This window comes from Melopsittacus undulatus, chromosome 8 (genome assembly GCF_012275295.1).
Source record: "Melopsittacus undulatus isolate bMelUnd1 chromosome 8, bMelUnd1.mat.Z, whole genome shotgun sequence".
Classification (NCBI taxonomy): domain Eukaryota; kingdom Metazoa; phylum Chordata; class Aves; order Psittaciformes; family Psittaculidae; genus Melopsittacus; species Melopsittacus undulatus.
Window position 1 is genome coordinate 7,231,074 of NC_047534.1, and position 12,192 is coordinate 7,243,265.

Genomic DNA, 12,192 nt, shown 5'->3' on the forward strand with positions numbered 1-12,192 from the left:
AGCATTACCATCAAGTGGCACCTTCATTAATTGCTGCTGGAAAATGATGAAAATCCTTTAGGTTAAAAACAAGTTACCATAAGTAACAGTGCTCTGTACCTAAGACTTTCCCTACAGATTCCATTCTCCACTCCATATTTACCATCTCCTAGATCCACTTACCCACTCCGAATGATACAACCTACGCCAGTAACACTCCCCAGCATTGTTTGCAAGTACCTCAGATATTGAAATCTTACTATGGTTAAGAAAACATGAGTAAGGAAAAGGCCAGCTCCAGTAACTCTGACCACCTGTTTCACCATTCTAGTTTTTCACATTTAGAAGATACAATTAGAGCATATGGACAAACGAACACAGGCTGCCACACCAATTGTATAAAGACCATACTGTCTGTGCCTTCCTTCAGTTTCCTCGAGATTTTATTGTTAAGAAAACATTAGAGCAACAACTGTGAGGAAAACAGTAGTATTTCCATCAGCTTTGCAGTCACACAATTCTATCTGGAAATGTTTCCATAGACTTCTCCCCCAGGAAGTGACAATGGATTCCTTCTCTCACATGTCTTGTGTGTACCTCCCCCTCAACATATATAGGTTTTAAGCCAACACTAAAATAAAAAATTACGTGTTTAGGAGACTAAAAACACAACTCATAGAAAACATCAACAGAAGACATTAAGAGCAGAAAAAAAAATCACAATTACATGTGATTTAAGGACAACTAAAAACTGTTCTAGAGGCACTTCAAAAGCCTATTGCTATAAAAAGATCTGCAAGGTGTCTGTAATCATCACACTTGAGGAAAAGAGAATCCCAAAAGAAGACTATGGAGGCCTTAGAACTACTCTGACCTGAATAAAATGCATTTAACCGAAAAAATGCAGTTTTTAAGTTTAAACTTAAAACTTAAACTTTAAACTTAAACATAAGAAACAAATTCAAATACAAAGCAATTACTAAATTTATATTTGAAAGCTCTCTTTACAATGACAGGAAAGAGTGAAGAAAAGCCATTTCCATGTTTTGAGAGAAATAAAAACACAATCTAATTTCATTCTCATTAAAAAAAAAAATCACTAAGATTCCCCCATTTTTTCCTACTTACAATAATAAATCTCACCAATAAATATAAGTTATTAGCAAAATCTTAGTAGAATTACGGAGCTTCTGGTAATCTACATGAAACTACATCGAAGAAGGAATTCCCCTTCAGTGAGAACTGCTAAGAGGACGCAGTGTTGTCATTACACTGTGCCATTTTCCATTTATCAGAACACTGATCAGCTTCCCATAGTTCGACATTGAGACCATTAGTCTGGATGGGAGAGAGATTTTAATGTGATTTCAACTTGTTTTTCTTGTTATATACTATCATTAAAAATTATCATTAAAATTAAGTGGGATTATATCATTCTGTAGAATTTTCAAAATACTATGACATGAAGATGAAACATATTAATGAAAAAAGAGGGAATATCCTGCTGAGCTTCTCAGCCATTCCAATGAAGAACAGATTTCTAAGCAGAATATCCTGAGAAAAAAAAATAAAAACCAATGAGCTGTTCCACACCAACCTGTATAGAATATCCTTTAAAGTAACCATTATCAGCAGATAAGAAGCTCCTCTTACTAAGAGTTGTAACAAATATTCAACATACATATAAGTTCATTAGCTTATAACAAAATATCAGCGTGTAATCAGTTATGGCAACATTTACAACTGAGCTCTGTAATTCCAAAAATACTGGTTTTTTTCTTGTCTTCCCACATACAAGAATTCACTAACTTACATTTCCATCACTCCGTTGTCCACCTTTGTGTGTAATAACTACAACTTCCATCCATTTACGCAGGTGTTGCTACAAAGAGAGAATAATTAGCATTATTCTTCTAACTATACTATTCCATTTTAGCAAGTGACAGCATATGCTACAAGAAAACAAGTAGAGGCAGAAGAGATTGAAGGAAACAAAGGAAAAACTGATTAGTTATTTCCATTGCCTCAGAATGAAGAGCTTGCTGTTGTTTTAAGTCCTTTCCATAATAAAGAAAGCAGGGATTATAAAACATACATCAAACGGCATAAAAATCTGATAAGCTTACATTTGTCTAATGATTTCCTTGATACGTATGCATTTAAATATTTGAACATCCATAGCAAAAGGATAAAGAATGCACAGTTTGAAAACTGCAAATAGGAAGGGCAATACCTTCTACCATTTTAAAAATTGAGAAAAACACCAAAACAGACTTACTTTACTAGGAAACATAACATGTTTTCAAGGGTTTCCATAGCATATTGTGCTGCTAACACCTTGCTTAATGTCCAAGCAGACCTCAGCATAACTAGGTATGTCTTCACTAGAAAAGAAGATCTCTTAAATTTCTGGTTTAGCAGCTCTTTAAAATATTTTAGCTCTTTAAAAACGTGGGCTTTTTTTCTATGAATTGTCAAACAAAAATCTTATACTACCAGTATGTACACTGAGTTATTACTGATTTATTCTTTAACCTTTCAACAGTATGAATACTCCTTAGAAGAAAAATTCTTTGGGAAGAGCTGAAGAAAACTTAAATGAGCTTACCATCATCTGATCACAGAATTTATCATTAAAAGAGTTTGGGAAAAGTCTAGTGACAGATGTCAGACGATTCACAACGTTCAGTGTCAGACTTCGATAGTCTCCCAACATCATAAGCAATGGCCTCATGTGTGTATGAATTTGATCAACTTCTATGGTAGCTCCTTCCAAGAACTACAAGAGAGTACAGGTTTAAGATACAGATGGAGAGGAGAGTGATTTTTGTGCAAGCATCTTTCTTAAAATGAATTCTGTTCACTTGATAGTTCTTATTTTATTTTGTACTTTCAGAATGCAATACCTTAAACAATGTTTTTTGCTGGAAATATACACAGTGACAAGATGAATTTGGGAAGCACTTAGGCATTTCTGACACACAGTAGGATATTCCATAATATAATCAAGGAGGAGATCTTAATTACAGACAGACTGAAAAATGGCCACAACTATAAATTAAATACACAGCTAAGGACAAATCACTTAGACATTGCCTATTAAGAACTGCCATTCGTCTGGCTGTAGACAAGAGCAGATTTCTGTCTTACAGTCTGCACGAATTCTGAGTAACATAAAAGTCCAAGAGAACCTGGCTGCAAGCAGCCGAAGGGAGTATTTCATAACCAAACATCCTGTGGGCATAGATTTATGACAGAGAAAAAAACAATCAGAAAAATCTTACACCAATTGCAAAGGTCGGAATAACCCTTATTTGCTTCCTCTTACCTCTCTCAACCAAACTGTACTGTCAGCAAGCCATAAATAATAAGTACATTTCCTCTCATGACCACAGTGACATGAAAAGGCAACATCTGACCTTTAGTAAAATGGCCTAAACAATCATAAACCAGCAGTACTATTCTAGTTATATTCCCCATTAGATAACAGCAAATCTACACAGTACAAAGAGCTGTATTTTTATTATTTTCTGTATCAAGAAAAACGGTATTAAAATCTTGCTGAATCAGAATCAAGCATATTTACTGTGCAACAAATCATGATGAGAGAACAGCCTTTCACTGTCCTTCCAGCTTTTTTACACTACCCTGTCCTAGCATCCCCAGGACAGGGTAGTGTAGCACCACATAAGGATACTAATGCTGAACATAAAGACAGCCACAGTCCTGTTCTTTAAGGAACTGCCATACTTTGATGCAGAATCTAACTCTGCTGTATTGCCTACTTTTCCAAAAACAACCATGAGGTCTTTACTACTTTTTAGGAACAAAAGAGAAACATGAGAAAAGCATTTACAATAAAGCCAGGCGTGAATGTTTGCAAAACTGCTGGGAAGGACTGACACTATTTAGAAGATTCATTTTACAAAGACCAAACAAACAGAAAGACCAAACAACAGAAAGACCAAAAGACCAGACAGACAGAAAGGCTGAAAGACTTGGTCCTTGCCCAAGAGCTTTTAATGCTTAATTTCAATCAGAAGAAATTTTTATGGCTAATTTCAAATCCCCCCAAAAAAAACCCACATCTGACAGAAACTTAATTATATTGGTGTCACTAACGAGAAGTTAACAGCCATCATTTACTACATAGAACTTTCACAAGAAGCTTTGTAACAAGGAAGTAAAGCAGAGAGAACAATAGCCTCAAAAGCAACACTGTTTTAATACACTAACCTTTCTCATGCATGCTTCTCCTGCCTCCTGCAGTTCATTATTTGTTGAATTAAGTGCCTTGAAAAGTGCAGCAATGATCTTCTCTCTTGACTGAGGCAAGTAATTGCAGGCAGCTAAAGCATCTGCAAACATCAAATTTGTTCTCTTTGTTAACTCAAGGAAGAAAAAGAAAAAAAAAAAACACACGAAAACCTAATTCTACATTTCTTCTCTTCAAGTTTCTTCTATTTCATCTTAAATTACCGACAGATAAATTATAGCATACTTTGTCAAAAGCTACAGGCATCATAAAATAGTGAAAGATTAGGAATGCTATTAACAGTATTCTAAAGTTTTCCTAATGCTATACAACATAATTAGTCTAAAAAATATTTTGGGTTAATTTCAGAAACTAAATCTTAGTCATTAAGAAAGCAGTGATACTTTCTCATTATTCTCTCCATTAAACTGTGACCTCTAGGGAGCAGTCATCAGTCTCAAGTTTCCTGCTGATCTTGGGGAGAGGACTGCCTGCTGCTCGCAAGGTCACTTATCTACACCAAACTTTGCTTAGGAAATATTACTTACTTAGGGCTATATTACTTACTTAGGGCTGCAATCCGAAGAGGTACAAGGGATGGAAGACTCTTGTAACAGGGTAGTTTCATTAAAGCAGCATCTTCAGCCTCACACAAATTCAGTAACTAGAGAAAAGAAAATAAATCATTTCAGCTTAGCATTGCAAACCACATCTGAAATGGTACTATTACTTCTTGAGTCTTGTTTCCTCAAAGAGCCAAGTTCAAGGAAGCACACTAATCACCTTCCAAATCTCACCAAAAGGAAAAATTCTACTCAAAATCAGTGTAAGCTCCTGTTAAAACTGGTGGCTAGCCAGAGGCTAGAGAGCCCATTAGCACTGCCACCAGAGAAAAGTCAGGCAATAATTAGCCATTTTGCATTTTGTTGCCCTGTATCTTGCTGGTCTATTTGCAAACAGGCTGCTCATATGATAGAAGAAGAGCAGGTCTACAGAAAAGCTTGCCTCCTGAATGACAGTAGAAATGAAAATATTGAGGAATGGGGTAGGAAAACAGAAGGGGATTAACAGGGAAAAAATGTGCTGAAAATGTCTTCAGGAATTCTAATACCCAGGACAATTCTTTCCTATAGTGGTCTCCTCTTTGCTCTTGCCCCTCAGGCAAGCATCTTCAATGTATGTATATAGATTTAGTTAGAAAACACTGAACAGGCTACAGCAAAGTTATGCAAGTTCATAATGTCCAGGCTACACGTACATCCAAGAACACTAACAAGATTCAGATATTAAAAATACCGATATATCACTCTCACCTTTACAGATATTTTTGATGTACAGCACTTTGGTTTTGTCTTAAGTCAAAACCAGAGGATCCTCTGCATACCTGGCCCTACTAACTGCAATTACTATTGGAATTAAAGACGTCCTGGACTTATATTTGGACAAGCTAGGTAACTAAGGGACTAGACAATTTATCTAAGTTAAATCTACACACTAGTTTTATATCTGATTTTATTCAAACTGTTACGGACTCATAAACCTTAACAAACAACGTCTATGTTTTGGTGTTACAACGATTTATTTAGTAGATATACTGTGCACAAAATAAGACCTAAATATGAAAGTTAGGGCTGCTAGATTAGGACTTCAACACCAAAGTTCATTTAATGTATTTCACAGACTGCTTAGCTCAAAGCTAATAGGCTGCAGGTAAAGGCAGACCTCAGTTCATGTTTCAAAAGGTAAAATCTTACATTTTGGTGAAAGTTTAAAATGCACAGAGAAAAATGTGTATTTTTAACAATGAAAGTTGTAACACCATCTCTACTTAAGCATCTATGTTATCAGAACATAAAAGGAAAATACCTCTGTGTAGAAAACCTTGTGTTCCACAACATTCAGATCCATTGTAAACAATCGTGGTTGCAGGGTTGTGCAAAATGTATTTCCCTCCATCAGGCCAATCTGGGCATTTGCTGGTTGATGCCTAAGCAAATGCTTTTTAGGAGGAACCATGTCCTGAAGAACCTACACAACGTAATTTAGATTACTGAATTAGCAGTCTATTCAAATGACCTTACAGACCTAACCATTAAGAGGACACCACGGTCATGGCTGCATGTTTCTATCCATTTACTACTGTGGCTACAGTCATACCTCTTCAGAAACCACTATGCAAGAAGAATAGTACTTTTCTGAACTAATTTAACTCCTAGACAGTTATTAAAACAACTCAGTAACTGTAATTGTTACATATTCTCTGTGAACAGGCCCATGATGTTTAAATAAATTGACAATATTCTATTATTTTATTATTATAGACAAGAAATTCATAGACCTGAGCATTTCAAATGTTCAGGTCAAGAATATTTTAAGCTCCTAAAGCATCAGAAAAACAAAAACATTTATGTGAGCTTTTTCCATCACATCAACTTCTCTTTCCTCTTTAAACATCATTAGCAAAAGATACCAGTTAGGGGGTTTCTCTGTATGTTCACGAACTACCATAACAACAGCCACAATTTCATATGTTGTGGTGGCCCTTAGGGCTTATGTACATTTACTTCTCTTTCAAACGCATCAATGCTACTAGCTTTAAGGAGTATCGAGCAAAAAGTTATTTTAAACAATCTTTATAGTCTCCTCCCGGATACAGAAAGGCATAGCAATGTACCTCGTATTAAGAAAATAACACAAAATTGAGGTTCTAAATGCAGTATGTACCTGGCCTAGCCTATGTCTGATCAGTGGTAGGATGAGCAGCCCATAATTTCAGGAAGTAAATCAACCTGAAGACACTATAAATACTGGCTAAGTAGCCAAGCACAGCTTGTATGCATCTCTACAGTACTGCAACCACGGTGTATTTTAGAACAATGAAACCTAGCAAATGACAAGTATATGCTATCACTAATGTGGGAAAAAATACTCAGAAAAGCATTTTGCAAATCCAAACTGGTAAATAACTTTAAGCTTACTTTTAGGAAGTATTTATCTTACCTCTTTATGTGGCTCCATAATCACTGTGACACTTTTTCCAGTGACCTGTGCAAGTACCTGCAATGAATGCATTGCTTGTTTTCTCACAGTGGAGTTTGGAGAGGTTACTTCTCGAACAAGGTCATGTGTGACATGATGGAAAGACTTTTCCTGTGCTGCTAGGATTTCTTCTGTTTTTTCTTCATCTTTTAAAGGAGTTGCACATCTAATTAGAAGCTGTTCTAATGTGGTCTTTGCCATAGCAACTGCTCCATTGGAAACCTAAGGTATCATAGATTACTTTTATCAAATATGTAGAGAACAAAGATCACAAATCTACACACTACTCATCAATGAACTAAGTATTTGATTTTGATGAATCCTTTGCAAACAGCTAAAACCATGTAAAGCTTAAACAGAACACACATTAAACTAGTCTTCCCACCAACCATTCCAAAACTAAAAGCTGCAATACAGCACAATTTTATAAACTAACTGAAGTGCTGCAACCCTTAGCAATGCTGTCACTGTATGATTCACAACTGAGAAAAGGTCAAGCCTGCAATTCTCTAGGTATCTATAACTATATACAGCTTTTTGATAACATAAACAACTTTCAAACTAAACAAAGAAGAAAACCACACCAGTGTTTTGCATGCAAGTGACAGTGAATCTAGTTCTTCCACTGATCTAAATGTGACCTGTACACATTTCCTCTGAAAGAAACCAACGTATTGCCAACAACTTCAAAAAAGTTATGTATTAAAAACAGACCTCATTCCTAACCTCGGGTCTTGGTTTAAGTTAAAATGACTAAAATTTACACATAACTATCATAGATATGATACATTCTGAAGCTAAGTAAAAACAAGATTAGCAAGAGTTCAATCTGGGAGAATTTTAAAAACAAAAGCTTGTTTTCCCCATACTATTTGATATAATTAATTCATTAAATACCTCTCCAGTTAGATCCATCATAACAAACAGAAGTGCCTTCAGGAAAGTCTGCTGGTTCTGGAGGACCCAAATTAGTGGCAGTCGTTCCATAAGAAATTTAATCGACACAACACCTCCTAGTTTAGCATACCAAGCTTGTTCATAACAGCAAGCACATAATCGTTCCACAATGTATGAAAACAAGGGAAGCTGACAAGCCTGGACAGAAAGAAATGCATCAGTTTGCTATTTCAGCTCCTTGGTAGTCTCCAGAATTTTAGAAACAAATGTGTATTGGCTGAAATTACATCACTCAAATTCATTTAAAAAAAATATATATTACCCTTTCCTTTGAACCCAAGATAATGCTTGCAACATCAAATATCACTGCTAGAGCAACTTCTCCTATCTTGCAGAGTTCCTTCTCCTCATATGCCATGCATATTGCTATGGCATCAATAAGTACCAAGGGATCCATGCCTTTTGACCCATTTTCTTCACTATGAAACATGGCTGTACTAGGCTGGCTTCCAACCTGATAGCACTGCAGCAAAAAAGGACCTGTAGTTTGTGGTGGGGAAGAAAAAAAATAGAGGAAAAAAATGATAAAACAATGGATATTTCAATATGAATAGACTTTCAATTAGATTTTACTACTCCTCAAACGAGTTGATGGCAAAACCAGTAAGTACTATGTCTATTTGCACGTAAATGGATTCTAAGGCATTCTTCACTTTTAGAAGAAAAAAAGATCGTATCTACTTGAATATTTTCTTCTATGCACTAGAAAATGCACTGAAGGAAGAATTAATTAAAATGAAGAATCATAAAAATTCAAGTTACATTAATGTGACAATGAACAGTGATATGCTTATACTATGTCTTTTCCCAAATTACTTATCACATAGTATAATTCCAAGCACAAAGTTTTCTTCATAGGTACAAGGCACTTGCAGTGCTCTAACATTTACTTCATTTCTCTGATGGTCCTTCAAAATCATGAGTGGAAACAACCCAATTAAATATCACCTACAAAAATAACTGTGTATAATCAAGTAACACAAATTATCTGGAAATATAACCTGTGCTAAGCTGCAATTACTTCATTAGGTGGAGCATGTTAAAAGTATTATTTGGTCATTGATAGTTTTTTAAAACCTGCCTTGTAATTTTTTACTGCTCAAAAGAATTAAAATGTAATTCAGCCATCAAACAAAAAGCAACATATCTATCCAGAAACCACTGCAATATCCTGACTTTCTTAAAACAAATCTCTCTTAGAACATCAGTAAACTTCTCCACCCCTCTCATGACAGTCCACATGATCTCTAGTCCACTTACCACACTGCTGAGCAACTGCCACCATTGTGTAATGGCGGATTAAGCTGGCTACAAAAGGTAGAGCACTGGGCCTCAGGTCTTTGATGACTGCTGACATGAACGCCCCTGTCAGTGCCTGTTCAAATGTTTTACGAGCTGGAGTATCCTGAGCTTTGTATCGATGTGAAATAATCACACTGGGTATGGACTTCTCAGTAAAGCTGAAAGATAAAACGAAGTTCATTAGAACCCTAAACTGCAGTTCTGGCAGCTCAGTTGTGAGCAGTGTCAAGTACTTGATTTAAAGTTTGCTTTCAATATCAAGCTCCTTCTCCACCTCCCATTTTCCCCTCATTTTGACAGAGCTAGACCAGTTCACTCCATCCATATTAATTTTGTCAAGCAGTGGTCTCAAACATGATGGATAGCTCAATTTCATCAGGAACATTTAAAGCCAGTGGTTTAGAAGAAGCCATGTATATTGCAAATAACAGGTATACAGGCCTCACGTTGCAACTCAATTACAGAATGTCATTTTCAATATTTTGACATTTTCCCTTTTTTTAAAATGACATTTGATTTTAATCTTGAAAGATTGAAACATTATTTATCAAATCACTGCCCAACAAAACCTATTCATTGCAAAGTCATATTTATGTCAAGTCTAACAAGTCCAAATTATAAAAGTTACTATAATCTTTAGCTGTATTTACTACACTGAAAGAGTCAAAGTTAGCACATACTTCATGGGCAAAGATGTCAAAGTTGTCTAAAAGCAATAAACTCATTAAGTATCAATGACTAAAACTGTAAAATATGTAATTAAAAGTATCATCAAAAAGCCCCCACAGTAACACAAACAGAGGTTCCATCTGTGACTATGTTATAGTTTGGTCACTAAATGAAACTGTATTTTGTATCTCTTTCATTTTAGTAAAAAGTTAAAGGTACACACAAAGCATCACAATCTAAGTTAGTCTTAAAACTGCAATTAAGGACCGGAATATTCCAACTATTTAAATATACTAAACTAAAATTAATTTTTAAAAAATGTAACACTGTAACACTGGACTGTGATTAGGGGGAGAAAATTAAAGTATGAACATTGACACGTCACTGGCATTAGATAACCTGTTGATTGCATCCCTCTTACTGGTAAGTCCTGCCCTGATTTAAAAGGAATCGGGTAAAAATGCCATTAAGGTGATGTTACCTAGACTAACCACTGTCTGTCTCTAAATTAGGTTGTTCTAGAAACACCATAAATTTTACATACACATTTATGTTTAAAGAATTGTCATACTTGGGATGCGCAAGAAGCTGGTATAGTGCATGTTTATTATCATCCAGGCTCATCATAGCTACCAAAAAACACTTGATTACTTCCCACGCTTGCCTCCGATAATACGGTTCTGTGTTAGCACTCTTCAGACAGTCCAAAGCAGTCTCAATTGCCTATAATGAAAAAGAGATAGATAGTAGCCAAATACTTCTTGTTCTTAATATTTACAATGAGGTCATTAATCAAGAGAATGGTATCTTTAACATATATTAAAAGTAACTTTAAAAGTACGTACAATTTTGACTAAGTTCAGAAATGCAAAGAATGCCTGAGAGTGCAGACTGGGAATTACCACGATACTTGCTGTGCTTCTATAAATGCAAAGTTTCATGGCAGATATATTTATTTGCATGGTCAGAAAGCATATGAAGTCATGAGTGAGGTACACCTTTGTTCTCTCTCTCTCCCCCCTCAAGAAAATCTTCCTTGCCTTCCCTCCAGCAATAATTGCTGTTCCTAATCCCTATATACTGTTAGTATCCAATGCATTTATATGCACATATAAATGGTACCATAAAATGTTTTATCTTACAAATTACTTCGTCATGTTTTCCATGCAACATATTTTTCATCATACATTTAATCATACATCATGATTAAATGTCCCTGTAAGTAAATTCTAAACACAATTTACTTAATGGAAATATTATTCTTCCTTTGCAAGAAGATCTAATGTATTTTAGAATAATTCAAATAACCTCTTAAGATATAAATGCAATGAAAATGGAGAGTACATACTTTTGGAAAATGTCTATTTTGCATATACGTAAGCACAGCTAGATACTTTCTATACTTCCAAAAAAACTAAAGGAAGAAAGTAAAACCAAATTATATACAGTAAAACAATGCATAAAAGTTGTTTTGGAGTGCATGAAATAATAAATAATGATACTTGATCAAGTGTGAATAAAATCTAAGCATTTATGCTAAACCAGGATTATGTATAAAAAGGCTCTGCCTTCTTTGAAAGGAAAACCATCTTTCACTTACTGACTTAACTAGTTGTCATCCCATCACTGTTTGAATAACCTTTTAAGTATCTCAATGAAAAGAACAATAGAATCATAGAATAGTTAGGATTGGAAAGGACCTCAAGATCAGCTAGTTCCAACCCCCCTGCCATGGGCATGGACACCTCACACTAAACCATATCACCCAAGGCTTCATCCAACCTGGTCTTGAACATTGCCAGGGATGGAGCATTCACAACCTCCCTGGGCAACCCATTCCAGTACCTCACCACCCTAACAGTAAAGAATTTCTTCCTTATATCCAGTCTAAACCTCTGCTGTTTAAGTTTCAACCTGTTACCCCTTGTCCTATCACTACAGTCGCTAATGAATAGTCCCTCCCCAGCATCCCTGTAGGCCCCCTTCAGATA

General features: G+C 35.5%; 1 protein-coding gene across 1 annotated transcript in view; it reads right to left on the reverse strand.

The window, feature by feature from the left end:
* Positions 1 to 12,192, reverse strand: part of TRRAP (transformation/transcription domain associated protein) — a 99,761-nt gene that overhangs the window by 62,426 nt on the left and 25,143 nt on the right. The window contains exons 22-31 of the mRNA XM_034065312.1: positions 10,773 to 10,924; positions 9,491 to 9,690; positions 8,493 to 8,710; positions 8,171 to 8,368; positions 7,235 to 7,495; positions 6,101 to 6,262; positions 4,802 to 4,898; positions 4,216 to 4,337; positions 2,588 to 2,758; positions 1,793 to 1,861 (exon numbers count right to left, since the gene is read on the reverse strand). Of these exons, the coding sequence (XP_033921203.1) occupies positions 1,793 to 1,861; positions 2,588 to 2,758; positions 4,216 to 4,337; positions 4,802 to 4,898; positions 6,101 to 6,262; positions 7,235 to 7,495; positions 8,171 to 8,368; positions 8,493 to 8,710; positions 9,491 to 9,690; positions 10,773 to 10,924 (1,650 nt within the window). The remainder of the gene's footprint in view (positions 1 to 1,792; positions 1,862 to 2,587; positions 2,759 to 4,215; positions 4,338 to 4,801; positions 4,899 to 6,100; positions 6,263 to 7,234; positions 7,496 to 8,170; positions 8,369 to 8,492; positions 8,711 to 9,490; positions 9,691 to 10,772; positions 10,925 to 12,192) is intronic.